The following is a 26,882-nucleotide window of genomic DNA, read 5'->3' as shown; positions in this document are numbered from 1 at the left end:
TAACTTGCTTTGATCACTAGTTAGAGCTGACGCTTGCGGGTGGCCAGGCACGGCGGGACTGCCAGGGGATAGGACTGCCTGCCACTGAGCCATGCTGCCGAGGCCTTCACGCCACATTCCCCCTGGGGAAGCATTTCTCTGCTCCTAAGCCCGCCATTGTACCCCAGCTGAGGTCATCACCATTCTTCAAAGACCTCGTAGTAGGTAGTGACTGCTCCAGTGTTCAGTTGCATCATCCTTATCATAATTTACTTAATCAAGAACAACACACAAATGATCTCACACAAATGATCTCTCCCCCAACCCTGCCCTTCCCCCCGACTCCAGACACTCCCTCCACGGGGCCACACACGCAGAGCACCAGCCCCGGGATTTCCCAAGGGAGGGGGAACAGTGTGGGCTGGCCACGTGCACCCAGCAGGGTGGGGCTCTTCCTCCTACTGTCTAAGACAGACAGGCAGATGGGCAGCCAGACAGACAGGACACGTGGCGGGACAGACCAGCAGGAGGCTCTGGGGGAGGCGGGCTGTCAGGAGCAGGAGCCACCCTGGGCAGTGGCCCAGCTCCCTGGGTGCGCCTCAGACAATGGTTAACGGTCCAGGGCCAGCAGGGGGAGGGAACCATTAGGGTCACCTGGGGCGGGGGCACCTGACCTGCACGCCTCCAGGGGTGGGGATCCAACCTTTCCTCAGGGTCTGACCTGCAGGTGTCCCTGCAGGTGGCCGAGTGGGAAGTGAGGTGTCTGCAGTGGCCAGCACAGGAAGGCACCCAGGCCAGGGCAGAGGGGAAGGAGGAGAGTCCAGAGGCTGTGCCCACAAGGACCCCTGGTTCAGCCCAGCTCAGCCCCTCTGCCCAGCGTGGAGGGCAGCATGGTGATTGTGTGGCGAAGGCACAGGTACCATGGGCGTGGCTATGGAGGCTGGGTCTCCTGCACAGAGGAGGGGGTCTCTGATGAGAGTGACGCCAGCTCTGACCTGGCTAATGGGCATCTGGGACAAACTGGGTCCCTCCCGGTCCCCTGCGGCTCTCCCAGGCTGGGACGCCGGCCCTTCACAGGCGGCACTGTCAGCAGGCACTCCTCCTCAGGTTCCCACTGTGGCTGAGGACAGCTTCTGCAAAGAGGCAGTTGCCATGTTGGCGGTCATGACATCAGCGTGTCCCATCCTGCAGATGGAGGTCCCGAGTCCCAGGGCGGGAAAGTGACCATCCCCGGTACCCAAGATCAGAATCTGGGGGCCCCTTTTGCTCTCTCCGTCCAGTCAATCCTAGGGATAGAGGGTGGGCCAGGCAGTGCCCCTTCCCCCAAAGTAGTACAGAACCCACACAAATGGCCTTTGACTGACAGCCCAGACCCCCCACTGCCCTGCTTCCGCTACTTATGGGATGGTCAGATCCCTCCAGACCCCCCAAGTCCAGGGGACACCCCAAGTGGTCTGCTGCTCCCCTGGGCCAGCCGTCTGGTCCCAGGCCAAGGCCCCCGGCAGGCGGCCTGGCCAGGCAGCTGGAGGGAAAGGTTGCCAAAAATGCCAGGAATGCAGCACTGCCGTGTCCTTCCCGCTCCTCTTCCTCCCCCTCTGGTGGAGAACAGGATATTCCCTGTCCAGGGAAATCCAAGGCCGGTCCCTTTATGGGAAAGCCGCGGGGCGTCTGCTGGGCATGGCTCCTGTCCTGGGCTGTGCGCTCAGAGGGGCCTGCTGGGGGTGGGTGCTGCGTGTGCTACCCCTGCCCCCCACCGTGTGTGAACCCACTTCATTCCCACCCGCTCCCACCAATCAGAAGGCCGAGGCTCGCGGGGAGAAGGAGCTTGCCAAGGCAAGTGGCAAAGCCACACTTAAACCCAAGCAAGTCTAACTGGTACCCATGCTCTTGGCCACTGGGCCAAGTGGCCTCAACTCTGCTAGGAGCCCAGGGGTCTGTGGACCTGAGGCGGGTGGGGTGGGCTACAGGGAGGTGGGCTGTGGGCAGCAGGTACAGGATCAAGGTGGGCAGTGTGCCCCTGCAATGGGGATGCCCAGCCCAGCTCTGCTCCCCTGTACGGTCCTGGACCTTGTCTGAGGTGTGGGGCACCTGGGGGTAGGAGAAGGGCCTGGCAGGGCTGCAGGGAGGGGCAGAGGTGGGGGAGTGAATGAACTGCCCCTCACTCCAGTCTTGCCATCCTAGAGGCTGTACCTCTCTGCCTGCTGCCTCGGGACAGGTGCAGGCCCCACCCTCTCTCCTCTGGAGGTGAGGGACCAGATCTGGACAAGCCCTACAGGGGAGTGGGGGACAGGAATCCAGGGCCCAGGCTGTGTGTTGCAGTCCCTGTCCCCAAAGCCTGCCTCAAGCACCTGGGAACCAAGGGGCCGGCTCACAGGGCCTTTCCTGTCCACTTACAAGTAAGAACAAGGGAGGCTGCAGTGTGAAGCTGGTTTCTCTCCCAGCCATCTGCAGGGGGTCTGGGATAGAGCTGGGGGTGGGGGGTTCCCAACCCCAGGTTCTGGCTGCTTCTCTTCCAGCCTGCTGTGCGGCAGCGGCTCCAGGTCCCCCAGGGGCCAGGATCAGGTAAACAGGATCCCCAAGGCACTGCGTGACCCTGTTTACCTCCCGAAAGAATGCGAGTGGCCCTTCCCGGCCACTGGTGACTCAGCCCTTAGCAATGTGCCCAGCCGCCCGTCGCCTCACTGCCCCTCCGGACCCCAGCTTTGCACCCGCACCGGTGATGTCAGCTCTCTCCAACCCCAGTCCCCCCTGCTGCCCCCTATGGAGCCCACCAGGCCTTGCGTTGCCATGGTGACAACTCACAACAGGAAGCGGAGCCCCAGGGCTTCAGAGAGGGGAAAGGCAGGAAGCGCTGCTCACTGGGCAGCATTGTCAGCCGGTAACAAACAAAGCAGGACAAAAAGATTCAAGGAGAACAATTAGCCAAAAAAAAAAAAAAAAAAAAAAAAGTCAAGAAAACAAAACAAAGCCAAACAGCCTGAAGGCAGAGACCCACCTGCACCCCCAGCACCCCAAACACAATATAGGGAAATGACAAGCCAAGGGGCTTCCTGGGGCTCCGGCCGAGCCCCTCCTGTTTCCCTGGTCTCCCCCAGACCCAGGTCAGCTCTGATCCTCCTGAAAGTCCTGGGGAGGAGATGTGTCCTTCACCCCAAGTCTTGCTGGGGGAGGCATCCAGCTGAGGGGTCCCTCAGAAGGAAAGCCCTCACTCGTGGGGGAGTGGCATGACGGTGACAGCCCACTCCAGTCCCTCTGCTTCCCAGTGGGGTGTCCGTCCTTGTGGCTGTCAGTATTCTCACTCATCCCTCAGGCACTGTGGGTCTCCAGGGTGTTGGCACCTCAGCTGGCATCCAAGGTACACTCACTGGGTGGGGAGGGAACCGGTGTAGAATGGCACTGGGGCAGGAGCCCTGCAAAGGAGTGTGGCCCCTTTCCGCGGCAGAGGGGAGCAAGCAGGGGCTGGGGGTAAGGGGCCAGCCCTGCGCAGCAGCAAAGGCTTAGCTGGACCTCCCTCTGGAAATTGGGAGGAGAGCGTGAGGGAGTCACCTGCCCTTTCTTACTACCGAGGAGGGAGCAGGAAGTCCTCCTTCAAGTCCATTCCCGCTCCCCTCCTCAAAAATACGATGTGCGTGAGTGAGTGACCTCTAGCAAGGGGACAGGGCAGGCGTAAGCCAGTCAATGACCTGGCAGGGACACCCAGCCCAACCTTCCTGACCCTCCATCCACAGGGCTCACGCTGCACCTGCCATTGGCGGTGAGTGATGGAACTGGGATGTGGGAGATATGCTTAGATGAAAACCCTGAGTTCTGGAACCTGGCTCCAGGCATTTAGGGGGGCCACGGAGGGGAAACGGACACCTTGCTGAGTGTGCATTTTGGCTTCTGGCAAACTTACTGTGAAAAGAGGATTTGGCTGTGGAAATTAGCTCCATGTAAGGAATTAGCTGCACCTAAAGACTAACATGAGGGCCCAGCCAGGGCCCCACACCCAGAGGACTTCGGCTGTCTCACCAGCATATCTGAGCTCAACAGCTGTCACTCTGGTACCTGCCTAACAAACGGCACATCCAAAAATGGATGGAAGAGCTTTATCTCTGTCTCTCTCTCCATAAATCTGATCTGTGTTTCCAATTAAAAAAAAAAAAGGTTGGAGTCAGAGCCCAGGGAGCGTTAAGTGTCATACCAGGAGACAGAAGCTGACGTTCCAGGCGTGGATCATGACCCCCCTGGGCCACTTGGGTGTCGGAGTGACCCCCAGAAAGGGCAGAGCTTTTGGGGACACATGTACAAGGTGCCTCCCATGACTGCTTGCAGCCTCCTGGAGATCCAGAGAGGTGCAGGGGCTTGTCCCAAGTGACACAACATGTCATGACAGCCCCTCCAACTTCCTCCCATCTCACACTGCAGCATTTCTGTAGGAAGACCGCGGCTGTGAGAGAGCCAGGTGGACACTGCGGAGGGCAGTGGGGGAGGGCCAGGGCTGGGACGGAAGAGTCTGGGTGATCGTGGGTGTGGACAGGAAGGAGAGCTGAGACCCGGAGCTTGATGAGTAGGAGGGAATGGCAGGTGTCCTGAGGGGCCAGAGCAGGTGTGGTGGGCTCCCCACTCTCTGGAGGAAATGCCCCTCCACACACAAGTGCACGGGGGCAGGGCTGCATCCGAGGGCCTGTCTTCCAGTGTCCCGCACTCACCTGCCCCGGGTGGACGTTCTCTGGGGGCTGCTGAAGACCCTGGCGTCCTGGGCGGGGGTGGGTGTGACTGCGCGCCAGCCTAGAGGAGCCCCGCTGCGCCTGCTGTGGTCCCACGGCCCACATCTCTCCTCTGGTCTCCTGGAGGGCTTCGGGCAGCCAGACACCTGGGGCCCTGGCGCCACCTGGTGGTCAGAGCGAGCCCCACAGCGCTCCAGGGCTGGAGGAGGGAGCTGGGGACGCGCATCTGTCGTCTGCCGCCTTCCTCCCACTTTCTTCCCACCAGCCTTCCCCACTCCCGCCGCGTTGCCATCTTCCGCCCTCAGTCCTAGCGCCCTGAAGAAGGGCAGTCTTTCCTTGGGCATTCGGAGAGATTTCACAGACCACATGCCCCTTGCCTGTGGAGCCCACCCTGTGGGTGATGGGGGCAGGAAGCTGGCGGGAAGAGGGAATCGGTTCCTCTAAAGACTTCTGTACCGGGCACAACCCTCTCCCACATCCTCTCCAACTTGACCTACTTCCCTGCCCCTAACCTTCGGCTTATCCCACTTCTCATCCAATCATCTCTCCATTAGGCTCCTCCCGTCTAATTTAGGCAAAGGCAGGGCACACCTGCTCAGCCTGGGCTCCCCAGCAGGCAGTCGGCCTCCTGGGTACAGGAAATCCTCTGCTCTCCTCTCTCTCATTTATTTTTGAAAAGGATTTCCTTTGGGCCCTGCAGGATAGCCTGGCAGCTAAAGTCCTTGTTGTATGCGCTGGGATCCCATTTGGGTGCCGGTTCTAATCCTGGAGGCCCTGCTTTCCATGCAGTCCCCTGCTTGTGGCTGGGAAAGCATTCGAGGACGGCCCAAGCCTTGCGATCCTGCATCTGTGTGGGAGACCCAGAGGAAGATCCTGGCTCCTGGCTTCGGACTGGCTCAGCTCCGGCCATTGCGGTCACTTGTAGAGTGAATCAGTGCATGGAAGATCTTTCTCCTCTTCTGTATATCTGACTTTCCAATAAAAAATTTTTTTTAAATGTAGTTGCTGGCATTATGTCACATTGCGTTTAGCTGCCACCTGTGATGCAGGCATCCTAGAGGAGGATTCGAGTCCTTGCTGTTCCACTTGTAGATGGATCTGGTGGAAGGAAGATCTGGAAACAAATAAACTGGAAACATGAAGAAACTCACATTATTACCAGTGCTGGCCCGGGTACCCTCCACCAGCCTCCATCGCCGTGCTCCCTTGGGACTCCCCCACACTCCCAGCCCTCCCGTGTGCACCCCACCTGCGTGGTTCTAGATCCCCCCTCACTCTCTTTGCCCTCACAGCCTCTTCTTGTGTGTGGGGTGGAGGGACCCCCCCCAGCTTCCTGAGAAGGGTGAGTGGGAATCTGAAATGCTGTGACCCCCCTGGGTGGGGTCAGGCTTTCCTTGGGGTTCTGGGTCCATTGTCCTCCCATTCCCACAGCCGGAAGTCAGAGGTGGTGAGAGAGGAGTTAGAGTGGGTAGTAGGCAGTTAGGGTATTCTGGGTCCCTGAGTAAAAGAGAATTTCCCCACCATGTCTTGAACTCACTCTCCCAGGGACAGGGGTGCTATTAGCATATCAATTCCCCACCAGAAGTATCGGCCATTACCTCCAGCCACTGTGGGAGGGTCTCAGGCTGATCTCTTTATCATTGAAAGGAGAGCAGGAAGAAGTAATACACATCTGCCCAAGGCCTGGAATGTCCTATGTCTGGCACCTCTGTGGCCTTTTGTCCCAAGGCCAGGTACCATGGAAACTAGGAATTTTCTTTGTTCATGGAGAAACATCTTTGAGGGAAACCTTTAAAAGGTGCATTCCCCACCATTAATACGGGTTCTCATTTTCCTCCTGCCACTATGGCAGAGCACTAGGGTTTTTGCTTCTTCTCCTCCTGCCACTATGGCAGGAGGTAAGGGTCTTTTCTATCTCAAAACCCCCTCCCGTCGCTAGGACGGGAGTCTTCTCTTCTCAACTTTTCTAATAAATCTTGCTTTAAAACTAAACTGTGTCCGCATGAAAATTCTTCTTTCCTGCGAGACAAGAATTTGAGGTTGCTGCCATACTCGGAGTCAAAATTCCTGCAACAGTGGGACGTTATCCCAGCTCCTCCTGTCCGCCTGTGACCAGCTTCTGCATCAGGAGGCTTGTAGAAGTCTCTGCTTGTTTCCAAACTTCTGACATTTCAACATCTTGGGTCTCAGCGCGGAACTATTTTGGTGAATCATGTGGGGCCCTTTCAACCTGGCTATCTATTTAATTTTTTTTTTAAAGACTTATTTTTATTATTTTTTCATTGGAAAGGCGGATATACAGAGAGGAGAGACAGAGAGGAAGATCTTCCGTCCGATGATTCACTCCCCAAGTGAGCGCAACGGGCCGATACTACGCCGATCCGAAGCCAGGAGCCTCTTCTGGGTCTCCCACGCGGGTGCAGGGTCCCAAAGCTTTGGGCCATCCTCGACTGCTTTCCCAGGCCACAGGCAGGGAGCTGGAAGGGAAGCGGGGCTGCCGGGATTAGAACCGGCGCCCATATGGGATCCCAGGCGTGCAAGGCGAGGACCTTAAACCACTTGCGCCACCGCGCCGGGCTCCTATTCAATTTTTTAAAATCAGAATTTAAAAACAAAAACGTGACTTCACCATCTAGGAAAAACAAGATCATCCCAACAGATACAGGTAAGCACTCGGGAAATGCAACACCACAGGGTCAGCCGTGCATACAAGGGAAATTCCTCAAGCTAGCACTGGTGTCTAAGAAGAAAACTGACACTCCCATTGTCAACATGGATTCAGATCCCTTTAAGATGTGGAGAAACGCAAGGCTGGACACTCACACTGTCCTGCAGGTCTCACCAGAGGCACGGGGCAAGAACCCGGCGGGCAGGCGGAGTGGAGGTGCCTGAAGCTTTTGAGGCACTGGCACCCATCTAGGCGGAAGGCTGGGGGGATCTTACAATCCATTACAAACAGCAAGGGAGCTAAACAGTGTTGCCTGCTCCAAGGTCCACGGACAACAATCAGATCTAGTTCTAGTTACTAACCAAGAACAGTGAAGCACGGACAAGCAAGAACACCAGGGAACAAAGAGGAAGCACCTAGGGATACCTTGTAACATTTAATAACAGCTTTTCTGTTACCTTGGGGCCAGCCTTGCCCTAAGGCACGTCCCCAGGGAGACACGCTGCTAGTGCCAAACTGAAGATTTCCTAGTGGTTGGGTCCCCTTTCATTCTCCCCAGCCCTGTGAGAGAGCCATTGTTGTGCACAACATGGTGAACTCTGGCGAGAACTTGTCTCCAGGTTGGAAACCTGCCTTGCTCCTGTGGGGGGTGGCGTGGCTCACTGCAGATTTGGATTTACAGTTCTTAAGCAGCTGAGCAGTCTCCAGATTCCTGCTGGCCCCTGTGGCTGTCCTGGCCTGAGCCAGCCCTTGGCCGCCCACCCATGCCTCAGGGCTGCGTGATACTTGGGGTGCCCGACTGCCTTACTGAGGAGCTGCAGGAATATTCCCCACCATGCCCTTCGTCAGTTTATGAGGGTCTTAAATCGTTTCTTTTTCTGTTCATTCTATATATAATCTTTTAACGAGGGAGGTTGAACACTTTATTGTTGTCTAGGTTATTGTTTCTTAAATGACTCATACTCTTCGGTGTCTTGCTCAAGAAATCTTTCCTTACTGCGTGTGGACGTGTTTTGTAATAGTGTCCAAAAGTTTCAGTGTTTGTCTTTCACTTTTACATTTTTTGTTTTAAGATTTCTTTATTTTTGGGCCCGGCACTGTAGCATGCTACATGAAGCCTTTGCCTTGCACATGCTGGGATCCCATGTGGGCACCTTTTTTTTTTTAAGATTTATTTTATTTTTTATTGCAAAGTCAGATATATATAGAGGAGGAGAGACAGAGAGGAAGATCATCTGTCCAATGATCCACTCCCCAAGTGGCTGCAACAGCTGGAGCTGAGCCAATCCGAAGCCAGGAGCCTGGAGCATCATCCGGGTCTCCTACACGGGTGCAAGGGTCCCAAGGCTCTGGTCCAGCCTTGACTGCTTTCCCAGGCCACAAGCAGGGACCTGGTTGGGAAGCGGGGGCCCCCAAGATTAGAACCAGCCCCCATATGGGCTCCTGGTACATTCAAGGTGAGAACTTTAGCCACCAGTCCACCACACCAGGTTTTGGCCACCAGTTCTAATCCCGGCTGTTCCACTTCCCTTCCAGCTCCTTGCCTGTGGCTTGGAAGGGCAGTTGAGCACAGCCCAATGCTTTGAGATACTGCACTCACATGGAAGACCCAGAAGAAGCACTGAGCCCTTGGTTTTGCATCAACTCAGCTCCAGCTGCTGCGGCTGCTTGAGGAGTAAGTCAGCGGATGTAAGATCTTCTTCTCTCTGAGGACGCCAAAGCTTTGGGCCATCTTTGACTGCCCTCCCAGGCCTCAGTCGGGTGCTGGATGGGAAGTGGAGTAGCTGGGACTAGAACTGATGCCCATATGGGATCCTGGTGCATGCAAAGTGAGGACTTTAGTCACTAGGCTACTTTTAGTTTTACTTTTACTTAGGCCTACTTTTAGGTTTTTATTAATTCATTTTTATTTATTTGAGGAGCAGAGTCACATTCACACAGACAGAAAAAGAGAGAGAACCATCTTCCTTGTCTTGGTTCACTCCCCAAATGCCTGCAACAGCCCCCAGCTGAAGCCAGGAGGCTGGGAACCCCAAGGGGTCTCCCACCTGCCGGCAGGGAGTCCAGCACTTGAACCATCATCTACTGCCTCCCAGGTGCACTGGAAGGAAGCTGAGTGAGAAGCACTTGGTCCCAGGCAATGGCCAACGTTTTCATATGACAAGGAAAGGAGGCCCACTGTTCTGGTTTCATTTTTCCTCTTCTAGACAATTATTTATTCTAGCACCGTTTATTGAAAAGTTCACCCTGCCCACTGATGGGCAGTTTTAGTCTACTACTGTCTCCCCTTGCTCCACACACTTCAAGAGTTCATGGAGGGTTCGGTGCAATAGCCTGGCGGCTAAAGTTCTCATCTTGAATGCGCTGGGATCCCATTTGGGAGCCAGTTCTGATCCCGGCAGCCCCGCTTCCCATCCACTTCCCTGCTTGTGGCCTGGGAAAGCAGTCGAGGATGCGCCAGAGCCTTGGGACCCTGCACCTGCGTGAGAGACCTGGAAAAAGCTCCAGGCTCCTGGGTTCAGATCGGCTCAGCTCCGGCCATTGTGGCCGCTTGGGGAGTGAATCATTGGACAGACGTTCTTCCTCTCTGTCTCTCCTCCTCTATATATATCTGAATTTGCAATAAAAATAAATAAAAGAAAAAGTTCGTGGAAAATACAAGATTCTGGCACATGCAGGGCGAGGACTTTAACCACTAAGCTATTACACTGGGCCCATGCATCTTTTTTTTCACCAAAACTTTTTTTCGACGATTTATTTATTTTTATTGGAAAGTCAGACCTACAGAGAAGAGGAGGAGATACAGCAAGGAAGATCTTTTATCTGTTGATTCATCCCCCAAGTGGCTGCCAAAGCCAGAGCTGTGCCGATCTGAAGCAAAGAGCCTGGAACCTCTTCTGGGTCTCCCACATGGTTGCAGGGTCCCAAGGTTTGGGGCTGTCCTCCATTGCTTTCCCAGTCACAAGCAGGGAGCTGGATGGAAAGTGGAGTAGCCAGGATGTGAACCAGTGGCCATGTAAGATGCTGGCGCTTGAAGGGGGAGCATTAGTCAATTGAGCCATTGTGCCTGGCCCATACATAATTAGTTCTAAATTGTTTTTTGCTGGCATATGAAAACTCAAAAGATTTCTGCATATTGAATTTTAAAATCAAGAACAATTAAATTTTTTTATTAATTTCACAAGATGATCAGAATAGTTTTGTTGATTTTCTACATAAAACCCGAAAGTAAGTACAGTTTTGGTGATTGAGGATTCTTTTACCATTGTTTTGTTTTGTGGCTTGAGACAGCATTGTGCAAGGCACACCTGTGACTGGAACGTTACTACCAGCTACCTTAAACATTAAAGAGGAACAAGTACAACTAATTTTATATCTTAACCAGATGTACCAAAAATATTTTAATGTACAACATATATATGTGTGTGTATATACACACACACAATTATTGAGATATTTTGCAGTGGTTTTTTTTTTTTTTTTCAATTTTTGTTTGTGCACTAGGTCTTTGAGATCTAGCATAAAACATCTGAGCCTCATCCTGTTTTAAATGCCCAGTAGTTGCTGTGGCTGGTAGCCCTGTGGTGGCAGCTGGGATGGAGAATCCGCAGTGGCACAGGGCTGGGACTGCAGCTAGCCTTGCCTTGTCACCCATTTCAAAGGGAATGCTTCGCATGTTTCACTATGATCAGCATATGTGCTGTGGTTGCCTAAGATTACTTTCTCGGGATAGAAACATTCCCTCTACTTTGCTATAAGAGGTGTTCTATGTATTTTAAAGATTTATTTATTTTCACTTGAAAGGGCAGAGGAGAAATAGAGATATTTTCCATTAACTGGTGCACTCCCCAAATGCCTGCAAGAGCTGGGGCTGAGCGGGTCCAAAGCCAGGAGCAGGAGTTTCCTCTGGGTCTCCCACACAGGTGCGGGGTCCCAAGGCTTTGGGCCATCCTCCACTGCTTTCCCAGGCCACAAGCAGGGAGCTGGATGCCAAGTGGAGCAACCAGGACTAGAACCAGTCTCCAACTGTGATGCTGGCGCTGCAGGTGGGGGATCAATGTACTATGCCAGGGTACAAGCGCCTACAGGATTTTTAAAATATAAACTCTTGTGGAACTTTCCCTCTGTCTGTTGAGCTGCCCCACCCTTCATCTTCCCCTTCTTCTTTAAGGTGGTCAATGATGTTGATTTCCCAGTGTTAAAACAGTCTTACATTCTGGGACGACCCGGTCTTGATTACAGACTACCAGATTCAGCTGGTTAATACTTAGCTGCACATTTTTCTTTATGTCTGTATTTTCTTTTCTTCTTCTGTACTTGTCATAAAGACCTGGGAAGTAGTCCCTCTTTTTCTATTATGTGGAAGCGATGCGCTGAGACTGGAATGGGGTCTTCACATGGCTCCGGTGTAGCTCTGGGGTCCAAATGTGTGGGTGGGAACACAGCTGTTGACCCAGCGGCTCTATGACACCTTCGCCAAATGATGGACGTCAGATGAAGAAGGCGGTAATGCTCACTCCTCGGTTGGCACATGCCACCTATGCTAACGTCCATGCACTGGGCACTGTCCCAGAACTCGCAGTGGGATGGATGCCACCTGCTGATTTGCACCAGAGTGTCCAAAATACGTCTTGTTGCCTTGGGTTGCATTTGCAAGCTGATGCATAAAATGATTCATAACATCCCATCTTTTCTTCTCCCTTGTGACGTGCCTGCATACGGTGTCTTCTTTTTTTATCAGTTTGACACAAGGCTGTGCCGATCTCATCTGGCCTTTGCCGGTCCTCTGCCTGCTCTCAGATTGACCTTCCTCTGCTTCCCTCCGATCTTGTTTTTTTTTTTTTTTTTTTTAAGAGGCTTATCCTTTCTTCTCTAAAGCTGTTTATTCTTATTTTTAAAAGATTTTTTTTTTTTTTATTGGAAAGTGAGACATACAGAGAGTAGGAGAAACAGAGAGGAAGATCTTCCGCCTGATGATTCACTCCCCAAGCTGGAGTTGAGCCAATCCGAAGCCAGGAGACAGGAGCCTCCTCCAGGTCTCCAGGACCCCAAGGCTTTGGGCTGTCCTCCACTGCTTTTCCAGGCCACAAGCAGGGAGCTGGATTAGAACCGGTGCCTCACCAGCGCACGCAAGGAGAGGACTTTTAGCCGCTAGGCTATCGCACCAGGCCCCCTCTGATCTTCTGAGCTGCATGACCTGTTTGTGCCTTGCTCTCTGCCTCTCTTGCTTCTGAACCCCAAAGTTCACAAACTCCCCTCTGGATAGGGCTTCGGCTCTTTGCCTTCCACTTCCAACACACATTCATACCCAATTCAACATAGTTTGCAATGAACATTATGGTCTAAAAAAGCCCAGTTATTTAGAAATGCATATCTCAATTTCCACGCACATGGCACTGTTGAAGATATCTTTTAGGTGTTAATCTCGAACGTCTAGGTTTTGGGATCACCGAAATGTTTTCCACCTCTTTATACCCATGTGACTTCATGAGATGAATGCTTCACTCCCTCGCGTGCCGCGACCCTGACGATGTCCTGTGCTACGGGTCGTACTTGACAAACGGCCGCGAATCGGGTTCACTAATCAAGTTGTTAAATTGCCCGAGTCTTCTCTCTGCTTGTTTGTCCTTTGAACTCAGGACGGCCGTTCAGCATCTCCCACTGTAACCAGGATTCCTTCGTGTTTCTGGTAGGCGAAGACCACAGTTCAAGACTTTGAAATCTTGATTTTCCGAGAGAAAACAGAAGCCTTCGCCACGTGAACAAACCGGGTTTGTGGCTTGAGATGCTTTTCCCTGCTCTTTGTTGGCGTTTATTTGCATGTGTTTCCCCCACGCCTGGACTTCCAGCTCCCCAGAGCTGATGTGCCTCCTGGGGCTGCCTCTTGTTTTACTCCTGATCTACTTTGTATTTGAACTGCGCTGTTTACTTCGCCCGCAGCTGCTCCATTACGGGACATTTGCATCCGTGTCCCTCACCCTTTGTCCCGCCGTGCGCTATTGATTTTTCTCTCCCCAGCTAGTCCCCCGCTTTGGGAATGTTTGGTTGGCTTTCTCATTCCACTTCCTCTTCTAATAACTTGGATAAATATGACAGCTGGTTTTCCATTGTTTCATTGTTTACCCTAGCCAGGACGGCTGGAATTCTTAACGCATCGGGTTTTATTTTCCGTTCCTCTCTGAGCTTGGAAAAGTCCTAGCACACTGGTCCAACTGCACGCACTCACACTGGGCACCTTTGGGGGCGCGTCTTCACTCTCCTGGGCACCCGGATAATGTCGTTTTAGTTCCCGGTCTGGTCTACACCGCGTGTTCTTCCTCATCCCCCTCAGAGCCGTCTCTGGCGCTTTGCCTCTGGCCCCTAAGTTACCGCGTTGGAATTTCTTTGGGGGAGGATGCCAAGTTCTTAAAACAATGTATTTGCAAATGTCACAATTTCCACCCCTCCTCTCTCCCATTCTAGAAAGCCATTAGTCTTTGCCGAGCACCGTAATTCGACTTCGATGATTTTCCCTGGAAGTGGAAAATTCTTCGGGTTTTTTTTTTTTTAATCGTGCCGTGGCCTCCCGGCTCCTTTGCTCTCCACAGCTAGATGTCAACCTCCGAATTCTGTTCTCCGGAGCGTCACGAGCTTAATTCTGAGGGAAAAGAACCCAGCCAGAACCCCCGGTGAGGAAGGAAGGGATAGCAAAGTCCTGTGACGGAGGCCGGGGACAAGTTCTCGAAAAGGACTGGGGGCTCTCGGCACGGCGCGGAGCTGAGGGCCCGTGGACGTCCCGGGGTGGGCGCAGCAAGGGGAGCAGGGACAGCCGGGGCGCCGCGGCGACAGCACACGAGGTCGGGCGGGTGTGTGTGGGGTCAGCCTGGGTCTGGGTCCCCGGACTCCGGGCCCAGACCGGGTGGGAAACGCCTTGCGCCCGCTTCCTCAGGCGCGCGTGAGGGGCCGCGTCGCGGGCGCACGAGCCCGGCTCAGGCCACGTGAGCGCCGCACCAAAAAAGTCCCGCCGCCCGCGGCTCGCGGAGGGGGCGGGGCCTGGACGCGGCGCGCGCGCGGGCCGGACACGCCCCCTCCCCCCGCGCTCGCGGCCCCGCCCCGCCCCCTCCGCGCTCGCGCCCGGCCGCTCGCTGGCGCCGAGGAAAACGTTGCGCAGGTTCCAAAATGGAACGTCGGCGGCGTGAGGGAGCGCGAGGGGGTGTGCGCGCGTGCGCGTGCGCGTGCGCGCCCGGGCGAGGGTGACGGGGGACCCCGCTGGCCCCGAGCCTCGCGCGCAGCAGCCGCGGCCCCGCAGCTCCGCCCCCGGCCCGGCCCGGCCCCGGGCCCGCTCCTCCGCCGCCCCGCATGGAGCTGTCAGCCATCGGCGAGCAGGTGTTCGCTGTGGAGAGCATCCGGAAGAAGCGCGTACGGAAGGTGAGGCTGCTCGGGGTGCGCGGGGTTGGGTGGGGGGCGGGGAACGGCTCCCGGGACCCCCGTGGGGTCGCCTCGGGTCCTCCAGCACCGCCCCTTCCACGCCTGGCGGGGGGAGCCGGAGAGTGGGGGCTGGGGGAGTCCCGGGGAGCATTGGCGCTGCTAGGCTCGGGTCCCCAGCCCGTGCCTCAGTTTCCCCGTGCAGGGAGAGTAGAGTAAAAGTTACCGGTCCGGGATGTGTGTGTGTGTGTGTGTGTGTGTGTGTGTTCAGGGCGGGGGTGGGAGAATCCTGAGCGCCGCCCGCCTCATCCCACTTTTACTCCAAATACGGGGAGACTGAGGCCCAAGCTGAGGAACCTGCCTCCGCCTGTTGGGGTTCGAGCCGGGTCTCGAACTCGGGGCGCTTAGTACCGAGGCCTTTTGAAGTTGGTGGCCGAGCTTTGGAAAAGTCTGCTCGCGCCTCAAGTTTTCTTGTTTGGACTTTGCCCTCTCCCGGTCCCTGCCAACACCTCCCCCGCCCCCCAGCGCACACCCCTCTTCCCGCCTCCCTCCTCCTCCTCTCCCTCCTCCCAGCACGTCCAGCACCGGGGCATCCTCCAAGCTCTTCCCCTTCAGCCTGCCTCTTGGGGAGTCCTCCTGCTGGGTCCCCCCCTGCATCCCTCGGGCTGAGACCCCCTGCACCCGTGTTGCCCCCCAACCCGCCAGGCAGTCGCACTTCCTATTGAGGGGGCTCTCTTTGGACTGCTGGGTGAGATCTTTGGGGAAAAGTTGCTTTCCTGGCACTCGCTCACCAGGTGGTCTTCCCTCATCCCCCTGCAGGGTTGGGGGATGGTGGGGAAGAGCCTGAGCCTTGACCTCCTGCTAATTTCCCAGGATCCAAAAGGGGGAGACCTGACCTGCTCAAGGTCGCACAGCTGGCCAGGTTGGGAGGCAGGGCTGGGGCGCTCTGCTGGCCGCAAGCCAGCGCATCTTCTGCCTGGGGAGAAATCTCAGCGTTGGTGTCTTGGGCCAAGGACGAGGCACCCAGTGGGTCTTGGGTCTTCTGTCCCCTTTGCCAGCCTCTCTTGTCTCTTGGTCTGGGGGCTCCCTTGCTCCCCAGGAAAGGATGAATTCCTTTAGTCCAGTGGTTACCCGGGCTCTGAGGGGAGGGTGGGGGCCAGTATTTCTCAGCTGGCACTGGACAAGCAGCTCTCCCTTACCCAGCAGGGGCACCCTGCTCTGTTGGGTCAGGGGGAGAGGGCCGGCAGCGGGAGGAGAGGCCAGGAGATGGCACGGCTTGGTCTTCAAGTTCTGGTAAGCAGGATCTTGGTCCGCTTCCCCGGGCCTGGCTCTGTTGTTGCCTAGCAACTAGAGCGCACACCCATCCCCATCTCTGAGGGGTTTTTCAGGTGAGGAGGGCAGGTTGGAGGAGGAGGCGCTCCAGCAACAGCTTCCTAGGGCTTGGAGCCTTCCATTTTAGAGCGGTAGGGCAGAATTGGGGTCTTGCACAGGGACCCTGGTGGGGGGCTCTTGGGTGGGGACATCTGTCAGCTCCCACCTGGTCTCCCATATCCCCACGTGTGTCGTGGTGGCAGCAGGGAGGGCCGTCTGGGATGGCCGTGGAACATGGGGACTGGGTTCGGTATGGGAAGCGCTATCCTGTGAATGGTTGTGGGACGACTGTGGGGCTTACCATGTGTTTCTCTCTCCTCCCAGGGCAAAGTCGAGTATCTGGTGAAGTGGAAAGGATGGCCCCCAAAGTAAGGTCCCCACCACCCATCTGCCTGCCCACCCCCTCCCCGCCAGCTCTGGGCTTTATCAGCGTTTAGCCCCAGCTGCTCTGCACCTGGGCCCTGACCTTGGAGGCGCCTCTTCTTCCTCCCCGACTCCCTGTGGGGCGGTCTGTCCTGGAAAAGCCCCTGCGGTGAGCTCCTGAGCCCACGTGGCCCAAGCAGGACCCTGAGTGCATCTTGCCTTGGTGGCCCGCAGGTTTGGCCTGTAGAGTTCCCAGGTCTCAAAAGGAGGAGACCAGCTCAGAGAGGAGCTCCCATCCTGGGCTGCACCGCTGCAGCTGACCCCTCTCCCACTTGCTCCACCTCTTTTACTCCGGGCCCAATTGGGAACCTTCCCACCAACCAATCATCTCTTGGCAGCGGGTTGATGGAGGAGGGAATGAGCCAGTCGTGGGGCCTCCCCATTGGCCTGTAGATGCCCCACCCCCTGGAGACCAACTCCTGGAAACCCCCTGTGCCCAGAGCTGCACTGTGAGTGCCGGGGGTTTCTGCTGTAGCCGGGCGAGCAGGTGCTGCTGCTCTGGCATTAGGTGCTGGGGCACCCCTGGGAGATAGTGGAGTGGACTCAGCTTCCCTCTGTGAAATGGGTTTGACAGTCCAGGATCTGCTTACTCCTAAGAGGCCTTGTTGGGTGGATGGTCTGGGCATGTGTGCTGGATGCCCACAGATGGGCAGGGGCACAGCATGGAGGTGATGGGCCTGCTTACCCCCTCTCCCACTGCCACCCCAGCCTCCCAGAGGCAGAAGTCCTCTGTGGGGACTGCTCAGGGGCCTGCATGGGCCTGAGTGGGGGAGCAGTCAGAGGAGCCCCCACTCCTGAGCTGGCGGTGCCCCTCGCAGCTCTGGGACTGGAGATGCACTGGTTCTGGCTTGTCAGCCTGCAGCTTCTGCCAGCTCGTTTCCAGCGTTTTGAAGGTTTGCTACTCTAAACAGAGGCCCGCGTCAACGCCAGGTTCTTTCTGCCAGTTGCACTGACCTTGCTTAGGGACATGTCTGGCCAGCGGGGCTTCAGTCGCGGGGGTGGGAGCGAGCATACCCAAGCCGAGACTTGCACTGTGTTGCCTGTCTGGGGTGGGAGGAGGGGGATTCAGGGCCGTCAGCAGCCCCCCTCTCTGCGCAGGGGCCACAATTCCAGGCCCCACAGGTAAAGCCAGGCAAGGCCGTTCCTGTCTGCTCTGCCAATACCTTGGGGGAGGCAGGCAGGTAGGGACACAGAGACCTTCTGGCTGCTGCCCCATGACACAGGAGGAGCTGGGAGCACCCTGGAGGACGCTTCCAGCAAGGGACCCCCGGATCCACTGTCATCCGGGCTGCCCAGGAGCCTGCGGCTCCCCCTTGGGCAGTGAGGCCTGTTTCCTTAAGATCTGGAAAGCAGTTTTGCTGTTGGCATTAGTGGGCAGGGCCACAGCCAGGCTGCTCAGCAGCACGCCTGAGGCAGGGTACAGATGCCCACAACAGGGAATAATCTCCCACGGTGGCTGCTTTGTCCTCCATGCTGGATCGGCGGATGTTGGCATTCCTTAGGTCCCACGCGGGATGTGCTGCGTCTCATCCAGACCTAACTGCAGCCAGCACCGTGCATCCCCATTTTAAACTGGGACCCAGAGACCTGGCTCTGCTGGGTCGCTGCGGGGGTTTGCACCTGCCCCTCGGGCGCCTGGGGCACCGGTCGCTAGGACACCCCACTATCCCGCTTTGACCTCCTCACTGCAGCGCCCGGGAAGCCCATCACATCCCCGCGGTCCTGGGCTTGTTTATCGGGCGTGGGGGCGGGTCCTGGCGGTCACGTGGTCGTGTTTATCTCCGAGCCCGAGCGCGCTGCCTCCGCCCCTTTCAGTTTGCCTGGTAATCCCGGCGTGAGTGCGTGCTTGCGTGCGCGCGCTCGGCCAGGGAGGGGCGGGGCGAGAGCCGCCCGCAGGCCCCGCCCCGGCGGCAGGCTCCGCCCTTCAACCACCCCATTGAGTTGGGGCCAGTCTGGTGGTCCCCGCCTCCGGCTCCTCCCAGGTAGGAAAACCATCCCTGTCTGTGAGGCCACTCTTCCCGAGCGCCCCCCCCCCCCCCGGGCCTCGGCAAAGCCCTCCGCAAAATGATGGGGTCACTCAGGACACATTTCATCTGTGTGTCGTGGAAAGAACGGCTGCTAGGTCGAGCCTGCACACCTGCTGTGAAGGCGGATTTTAGGGCAAGGACTCTATCCACTAGGACCCTGGTGATTCCTGAGCGGGATTGGGCCGGCCGGGGCTGTATGGGGTGCACTGCACATCCCCACCCCGCCTCCGGGAGCTGGGACCTGTTTGATACTGTGCGAGATGTCCCAGGAAACTTCAAGATCACTGTTCCCTTTCTATTTTGGGGAAAGTTGCAGAGCGGGAGCGGGGGTGAAGACCGAACTTCTGTGTACTAGCTCACTCCCCAGATGGCTGGACTAGGAGGAAGCCGGGAGCCAGGAACCTCTTCTGGGTCTCGTGTGGGTTTAGGTGCCCAGGTATTTAATCCATCCTCCGCTGCTTTCCCAGGGCATTAGCAGAGGAGCAGCTGGGATGAAGCAGTCTCTTTACAGGATGCCAGGTCACAGGTGGCAGCTTTACCTGCTGCTGCACATGCTGGCCCCTAAATCAAGGTGTGAGGTGAGCTGGTCAACAGGACAGGGTCTCCGCCCAGCCTCTGCCACCTGTCGCCCCTCTAAGCTCTCACGCCTTCTGTGTTGCCCAGCATAGCTCTGGCTAGGATCACAGAGGTTTGCGTGTTACACGTATGTGTGTGTGGGTGTGTTGCTTGTATGCATATTTGTTTGTTAGACAAGAGTGCAAGCCACTATTGCCTGCTGTCTTTCCCCAGGCCCCTGCAGTGGCCAGGCCTGTGCTGGACACGGGAGCTCCTTCCAGGTCTCCCATCTGCAGGAAGTGGGAACCCTGAACCAGGAATTGGACGCTCTGATATGGAATGTGGGCTGTGTACCTACTCTGGACATGTGTGTGTGCTTTCCAATTGCAGAATCTTCTGTGGTTGTATCTGTTTATTGCACATGTCGCTTTTTTTTCTTTTCCAAGTTTGTCTTTAAAATAAAGTGGCATTGTGGTAAGGCGGGTAAAGCTGCTACCAGTGATGCCAGCATCCCAGGTGGGTACCTGTTCGTGTGCCAGCTGTTCCACTTCCTGCTGATGTTCCCAGGAAAAGCCACAGAGGATGACCCCAGGGTCAGGGCCCCCGCCACCCACTTGGGTAGCCCAGATGAAGTTCCTGGCTCCCAGCTTTGGCCCCAGGCAGGCAACCATGGCTTCCACACAGGCGGGGTGGTGCTCACCTCTTGTTCCTGTCACCAGGTACAGCACGTGGGAGCCGGAAGAACACATCTTGGACCCCCGCCTTGTCATGGCCTACGAGGAGAAGTAAGGGGCTGCTGTCTGCTGTTGGCTCGGGGCAGGAGGGCACCTGATGGGGCACCCCGCATGGTCTACAGCTTAGGAAGCAGTGATACTGAGACCCCTGGCCCCTAGTGTGTTGCTGGGTGCTGGTGGCCGCTTCCTTTGCCCACCCAGGCCTCTGCTGTAAAGTAGGCCCCAGTTCTGGTTCATGGAGGTGCCCTGTGTCCAGGGGCTAGGCCAGGGAGGCAGCGGTGGCAGACCAGGGACAGTCTGCCTCCCTGTTACAGCAATCCAAGCAGGGCAGGTGGCCTTCGGAGCCGGGGCTGAGCCGCCTTGCTGCGTGACCCCATGGGAGTCCCAGCTTTATCTGGGAATATGATAAAGGCACATCGCGTGCCTGGCAGGTGTGGCCCTTCCCACCATGACCACCTTAGGCATTTGAAATAGGTGTCTGGATTCCCTGGGGTAGGCTGATCCCTTCCTGAAATTTGGAGCTGTGGGGCGACCTGAACGGGAAGCGGAAGTAAGTGTTGCTGGCTTCTGCACCTGCGTGCGCATACATGTACATACGTATGTGCTGCACACGTCTTCCTTGCACTGTTCTGGGGAGCCTCTGCTGTGTGTGATACATGTTCATGGCCCCTGGTACAGGGACAGGGTCCAGCCTGCAGGTTTGCCGAGTAGGTGGCGCAGACAGCGGGGACCTGTCCTCCAGGTTGGTCCAGCTCACACCCTGGGCGGGCTGGACAGAGTGGTGCTACGGCAGGCCTTGCCACACCCCTCTACGGCCCTAGCTTGCCCTGGCCTTCCTCCAGAGCAAGCCTTGTGCCAGGTGTTTGCAACATCAGAGCACATGCTGCGGCCACACTGGGGACAGTTCCCCCAGCACACAGGACAGAGCCTCTGAGCTCCCACATCACTCCAAGCAGCTCTGAGTCCCGCCTCACTGACCAGCGGACCAGCGACCTTCCTGCTGGCCAGATGTGAAGCCCGAGCCCCCCAGCATGACAAGTGGGGAGGTTTGGGGCAATGGGCCAGGGCTGTGGGGTGAAGCAGATGCTGGGCCATCGCCTGGGGAGTCACCAGTATTTCCTTTTCTCTTGCCACCTGCCGCTCACCCCAGGGAGGAGAGAGACCGAGCATCAGGGTATAGGAAGAGAGGTCCGAAACCCAAGCGGCTCCTGCTGCAGGTAAACCAACCAGCAGTATAGCACTTCCGTTCTCTCTCCTGGCCTCAGCCCCTCCCTGGATCCTGCAGGCAGTGTGGGTGCTGGGGAGGACATGTGACTCATGGAAGCCCAAGATGTTTTGAAAGCTTAGAGACTGAACAGGCCTGCTGATGCGCGACGTCCCAGGCATAAATCGGTAACCCTTGGGAGTCCTAGAACCCTAAGGAATGAGGGACTGTGGGAGACCCATAGAACCCTGGAGCTGCAAGCATGGAATAGTGGGCTTGAGACCAGAAGGCGCCTCTCCCAGGGCTGCCGGTGGGTCCCTGCGTCTCAGCCGTGGCTGGGGCACTGCGCTGACGGCAAGGGTTTCAGTGGACAGCAGCTTAGACTGCAGCTACGGGCATCCTGGGATTCAGGACAAGTGCCTGGAGTGCTTGGTGCAGTGGGGGTGTCTGAAGCCACACAGTCTGTCCCCATGTGATGTGGCCCTCCTGGTCCTGGAGCATCCGGGTCTCCATCCGTATGGCAGCCAGACTGCCTGGCCTGCCTCCCCAATCTCCTTTTGGGCCCTGTGGTCGCCGTAGTTCTCAGGGGCCGAGAGTTGATAGGAGGGGTGGGCTTTGGGGAAGTGGGGCAGGCAGAGCCTCCAGCCTTGTGGGATTGTCCTTTCCCCTGGGAGCTCTGCCCCTGATGCTGCCGCTATGGGAGCACTTGTCCCCTGGTCACAGGTGCAGCAGGAGTTTTCCCCAGAGTGATGCGGGGCTCCCGGCACCGTGTTCCTGCTCTCCTGGGTTACAGGGCTGCATCCCAGCAGGGTTGAAGGGGACACCAGCAGGCCTGGGCCCTCCAGGGCCCCACCCGGAGCTGCTGTCTCCACGGTGGCTTTTGTAACACCTGCCCCTTTTCCGCACATCCGCACTTTTTCTGTCTGCCTCTTAAGTGCTCCTCCAACGTGCAGCAAAGGAATCAGCCTTGCGGTCCCCATCCCAGGGGAGGGGCAGGGGCCTGAGGGCTTGGCGAGCAGGTGCAGTGGGATTGGAGGCGGGGCTGACCCGCCGTGCCCTGGCTTGCCCCTCCTCCCCCGCAGCGGCTGTACAGCATGGACCTGCTGCGGCGCTCCCACAAGGCCAAGGGCAAGGAGAAGCTCTGCTTCTCCCTGACGCGCCCTCTCGGCAGCGGGAGCCCCGAGGGGGTGGTCAAGGCGGGGGCGGCCGAGCTGGTGGACAAGGGCCCGTGGGTGCCCACCCTGCCCTTCCCGCTCCGCAAGCCTCGCAAGGCCCACAAGTACCTGCGGCTCTCACGCAAGAAGTTCCCGCCCCGCGGGCCCAGCCTGGAGAGCCACAGCCATGGACGGGAGCTCTTCCTGCAGGAGTCGGCAGCCGCAGACGCCCTGCAGTCGGCCGGCGAGTGGGAGCCCACGGAGCAGCCCCCGGAGGAGGAGGGTGAGTCGGTGTGTCGGTGCAGGGCCATGGGGACTGGTGGGGTTGACAGGGCATGCCGGGACTGTCGCTGGGGTGTCCCTGGGCTGGCTGGAGAGGCGGGGGGGACGGAGCCGGGTTGGTGTCCGGCCTGTGCGCGCCCACCTGCCTGCCTTACTCTTGCCCTGGCCTGTGTCTGTCTTCGTCCTGCGGCTGCAGCAGACACAGACGCGGCCGATGGGCCCCCTCCCTGGACACCCACGCTCCCCCCGAGCGAGGTGACTGTGACCGACATCACGGCCAACTCCATCACCGTCACCTTCCGCGAGGCCCAGGTGGCCGAGGGCTTCTTCCGAGATCGCCGCGAGAAGTTCTGAGTCGCTGCCCGGCATCTACGCTTAAACTGTTTTCTTTCTCGGGGGCTTGTGGTGGGGACTCCCACAGACAGGGAACTGTTCGGGGAGGGGTAATTATTTTATTTAAAAAAAAGATACAAGCAGAAGAAGGGGGGCGTTGCTGCCACCCTGTCTTTCTCTGTGAGGGACTCTAGGGATGAGCTTCTGACCAGGGCTCTGAACCCAGGGCAGGCGGTGTGGGGGGGGGGTCACCGGTCCTGCCGAAACTGGAGGAGCCGGAGGAGCCGGCAGGACCAGAGCCCCTCGCTTCTCCCACCCCCCTACCCCCAGCTTGGGTGGATTCCCAACTTGACACTCCTAAGCTGTATGCAGATGTGGAGGCCACTTTGACCCCAGGGAGGAGGGCGGGAGGAAGGGCAGCTTGCTGAGCCCCTCTGCTGAGCGTGTGCCCTCCCCTCTGCGCCTGGCCTGTGCACACACTGGCACACGCAGCCCGCTGCACGCATGTGTGCGTGCTGCTCTCCATGAACGTGTCCGCATGGGCCTTGCAAACCTCCCTGAGTAGGTGAACGTGAGGCCAGTTCACAGCACAAAGACCCTTGCCACGACTTGGCCTTCCCCGCCTTGCACGCACAGCCCTGACAGCACGTTTGGGCCTGGGTCACTTGCAGCTGTCGGCAGAGGGCGGGGCTCTGGCTGCAGGAGTGCCAGCTTTGCTGGGCACCCCCCACCCCAGGCGGCAGGAGCAGCTGCCCCGCCTCTCCTGCCCTTCCCCCCCTTGGAGCCTCTTGTCCTTTCTGACTCAGGTGACTTTGCAACCCTTCCAGCTCGCCGTGTTTTCTGCTCTGCCCTCCCTGTGCCTCTGTTGGCCCAGATGTGGACGGTCAGGGAGGGAGGGAGTGTCCCCCCACTTCTCAGGGCAGTCTTGACTCCTGAACCCCTTCCTTCTGCACTCCGTCCCCTCCCTGTCCCAGCTGTGGGCTCTGGTGGCGGGTGGTCAGCCTGCACACCAGCCCCACATCCTGGTTAGGGCTGCATCTACCCCGTGGGGGGCTTGTTTCCTAGCGGGGTGCATAGGTGCCAGGCTGGAAGCTGGGGCCAGGGAGTGACTTCTCACAAGGAGAGCATGGAGAAGGCCTCCTGGCTTTCCCAGTGCAGCCCGGCCCTGCTGTGGCCCCAGGAAGGCCCCTGGTGTCTGCGAGCAGGGGTGGTGCCTCTGTCCCTAGGCCTGGCCTCCCCACTTCCCAAACCAAAGACGTCTGTACCCCGCTTCCCATGATGCTCTCCCTTCCTGGTCCCTAGGAGTCTAGGTCAATTCTGTGCTTCCACTGGAGGTGGGTCCCCACTGGGGTCCCCTCGTTCACCTCCGGTCCGGGACATGGAGTCCAGAGGAATGTGTTGGAGGGCAGCAGGAATCGCCACCAAACCGAGCTATAGGCTGCTAGGGGGCTCTCCCGGGCAGGGGGTCCAGCAGGGCTGGAAGAGCAGTGTCCAGCTGGCCCTGTTGCCTTGTGTCTCTGGGATGTGGCAGCAGCTCGCCTGCCGTGCAGGGTGGCTCCGTGGCTGCAGCCTGTGTTCTGCAGTAGCAGCAGGACCTCGCCCCTGTGGAAGCCTGTGACCCTGGGGAGGCTGGGTTCCTTGTGGGCAGCCAGGAGCCAGGTGACCTCTGCCAGGAACAGGTGCGGCCATGCAGGCCTTCTCTCGGCCCCCTCCAACCCCAGCCCTCCAGATGGCCAGTACTCTTGGGGTGGGGGGGTCTTAGGAAGCGCATAGCCCCCTCCCCTCTCCATTATTTCTCCAGCCCACCCCGACCTGAATGTAGAGACCCCTGGGTGATTCCCTCTTGCTGTGGGGCTGGGAACTGGGGCCTCCTGCTTGGCGCCGCCATTGGGAGGGTCCCCACTGCCAATGTCCCTCCCCCAGGAGCACCTCCTTTGCACAGAATGAGCTCCGAGCTTCGTTCAGACTCAGTGAATGTATGGGGAAGGGGTGGGGCGCGAGTGGCCTGTGGCAGAGCGGTCGCACCATGTGCTTCTATTTTTGTACTGACGTTGGTAAGAGACTGTATAGCATCTATTTATTTAGATGATTTATCTGGTAAATGAGGCAAAAACTATTAAACACACATTAAAGGTGATTTTAAAAAGCTCTTGGGTTTTGGGTTGCATTGCTTCCCTGGGTGGCACCCCTGTGTTCCAGGGCTAAGCCACAGCACTGGAGCCTGGCTCTTGGGGTCCGGCTCTAGCAGTTCCTGCTTGTGATCTTGGACGTTGAGGAGGGCCTCCCGGGCACCTGGCCCACTGGGCAAGCCCCTAGCCAAGGGCCGTGCAGACCCCTGTCCTCGCCGCAAGGGGGCCCTGGTCGCCAGAGCCTCCCCCTAGCTATCCCTCTGCATGGCTGTCCCGCCCACTGCACCCCTGCTGTGTGGTCTCGGCACCTCCCTCTGCTCCAGGACAGGAAAGACCACTCTAGTGACAGGAGCTGGGCCCCTTGCACCGCCCAAGTGGGTGGTGCCCACTGTTTCTCTACTGGACCTACTCGCATTCCCAGATCTTGCACTCCGCAGGTGGTTGGGCAGTTTAGCTTGACAGAGTTTGTTCCCGTGGCAGCATCTGCTAACTGATGCTGCGACAAAGCACACCCACTCTGACATGCTCACCAGTGGAAATAGTGGCCCAGCACGGGAGCTTCCTCCTGAGAAGGGAGGAGGGGGTCTCATGTCTCCCCCTGTGAGCGAGAAGGGTGGGAAGGCACAGAGAACGGGTCACTGCAGCCTCTCCCAGCATCCTGGAGGCTCCTGCTGTCCTTGAAAATATGCCTGCGAGGTCTTCCCTCCTCTGGCGCTGCAGGTTTAGGTTTGTGCTCAGTCCCAGCTTTTAGGGGCCGTCGGTGGGAGTTGGAGCCAGTGTGCTCTAACTCAGGGGTCGGATGTTGCGCTCCAGGAGCTTCCTGGGTGCAACGAGACTGTGGGAGATCGGAGGACGGAGAGATAAGAGAAGGACCGTCCGGGTTCAGGTCGGCAGCCCCGGGTCGTGCACCTGCCATCCCCACCACTAGAGGGCGTTTGTGCAGGTCACTTTGTCGTTTTTATCTGTGATCAGCCAGCCAATACCTGTGCTTCCAGAGACCACATGGAACCCAAGCCCTTATCACCCCTTCCTCTTCAAATCCCAATACAGCGGCGGGAAAACACAATAGGCAGGCGACACCTGCAGGGGCCACCCAGCCTGTGAAAATGGCAGGGAAGGTTCCAGAAGGCACAACAGTGGCTGAAGCCAGAGAGGCACAGGGGTGCATCAGAGCTGACTGGGCAGCAGAGGCAGGCTGGAGGCCGCGAGCTGCTTACAGACTTGCGGATGAACTCTGCTAGGAAGCAATGACCCACGACAGCAGGTGGAGAAGGTGGTAGACCCCACTCGACTGCGGCCATGAGGACAGGAGCCGCCCACAATGCCGTCACTGACCTGCCTGCTCAGGTGAGTGACCTGTAGGCTACCGTGAGGAGACCTGACACAAGCCCCCTGGGTCCCCTGGGTCCCCTGGGTCCCCCGGAGCCCTGGCACAAGGCTCCCTCCCACCGAGCAGTTTCTGAGAATTCTGGGAGGTTCACTACAAAGCGTAGGTGCGTCGTGTCCGGGTGCAAGGTCGCACCCCGAATAGCTGTGTGTCACAGGACACCTCAATGAAGGGTCACACACTGAGCAGGCTAAAGGCAACAAATGTAGCAGGGGGTATTAAACATCCCTGATGGAGCTGGCCTTGTGGTGCAGGAGGGCTGGGCTCCAGCCCACGGTATTGGCATCCTGTATCCAGGGATCCAGGTACTGTAGGTGGTGGCTAAATTGTGTGTGTCACAACACGGGGCCCAACTGCTGCCTCTCAGCCAGGTGGACATGGTCCATCCCACATCCAGACTGCTTTCCCAGACTCCTTTGCTGGTGGTCACGTGCAAAAGGAAAGCTCCGGCAGCGTCTGTCCCGCCTCCCTAAGATAGAGTGTGTAGGGTCTTTGCACCTTGCATCTCACGTCCCAGGATCCT

The 26,882-nt window shown here is 57.7% G+C and overlaps 1 protein-coding gene across 4 annotated transcripts; it reads left to right on the top strand.

Moving 5' to 3' along the window:
- The first annotated feature begins 14,636 nt into the window (after window positions 1-14,636).
- CBX7 (chromobox 7) lies at window positions 14,637-24,991 on the top strand. 4 transcript variants are annotated; one of them, XR_005884552.1, is made up of 7 exons: window positions 14,637-14,763; window positions 16,456-16,499; window positions 19,856-19,921; window positions 21,021-21,087; window positions 22,157-22,511; window positions 22,707-23,090; window positions 23,128-24,991. XR_005884552.1 is itself a non-coding variant. In XM_040986312.1 (6 exons), exons 1-6 carry the CDS (start codon window positions 14,695-14,697, stop codon window positions 22,862-22,864), a joined length of 477 nt encoding a protein of 158 aa, XP_040842246.1. In that variant the 5' UTR covers window positions 14,637-14,694; the 3' UTR covers window positions 22,865-24,991. The 4 variants fall into 4 exon arrangements, 3 of the variants coding, with proteins under 3 accessions (XP_040842246.1, XP_040842236.1, XP_040842221.1); XM_040986312.1 differs by having other exon boundaries at window positions 22,439-22,511; window positions 22,707-24,991; XM_040986302.1 differs by having other exon boundaries at window positions 22,710-24,991.
- The last annotated feature ends 1,891 nt before the right edge of the window (window positions 24,992-26,882 follow it).

The sequence above is a fragment of the Ochotona curzoniae genome, unplaced genomic scaffold (genome assembly GCF_017591425.1).
Source record: "Ochotona curzoniae isolate NIBS_2020 unplaced genomic scaffold, NIBS_Ocur_1.0 contig_1014, whole genome shotgun sequence".
Lineage (NCBI taxonomy): Eukaryota > Metazoa > Chordata > Mammalia > Lagomorpha > Ochotonidae > Ochotona > Ochotona curzoniae.
This window is presented reverse-complemented; position numbering and strand designations above follow the sequence as displayed.

Bases quoted from the DNA above. Each gene is read 5' to 3' on its own strand.
- CBX7 (XM_040986287.1), top strand. From the start codon at position 14,695: ATGGAGCTGTCAGCCATCGGCGAGCAGGTGTTCGCTGTGGAGAGCATC. The intron at 16,500-19,855 runs GTAAGGTCCCCA...TCCTGTCACCAG, and splicing joins TGGAAAGGATGGCCCCCAAA to GTACAGCACGTGGGAGCCGG. The intron at 19,922-21,020 runs GTAAGGGGCTGC...CGCTCACCCCAG, and splicing joins GTCATGGCCTACGAGGAGAA to GGAGGAGAGAGACCGAGCAT.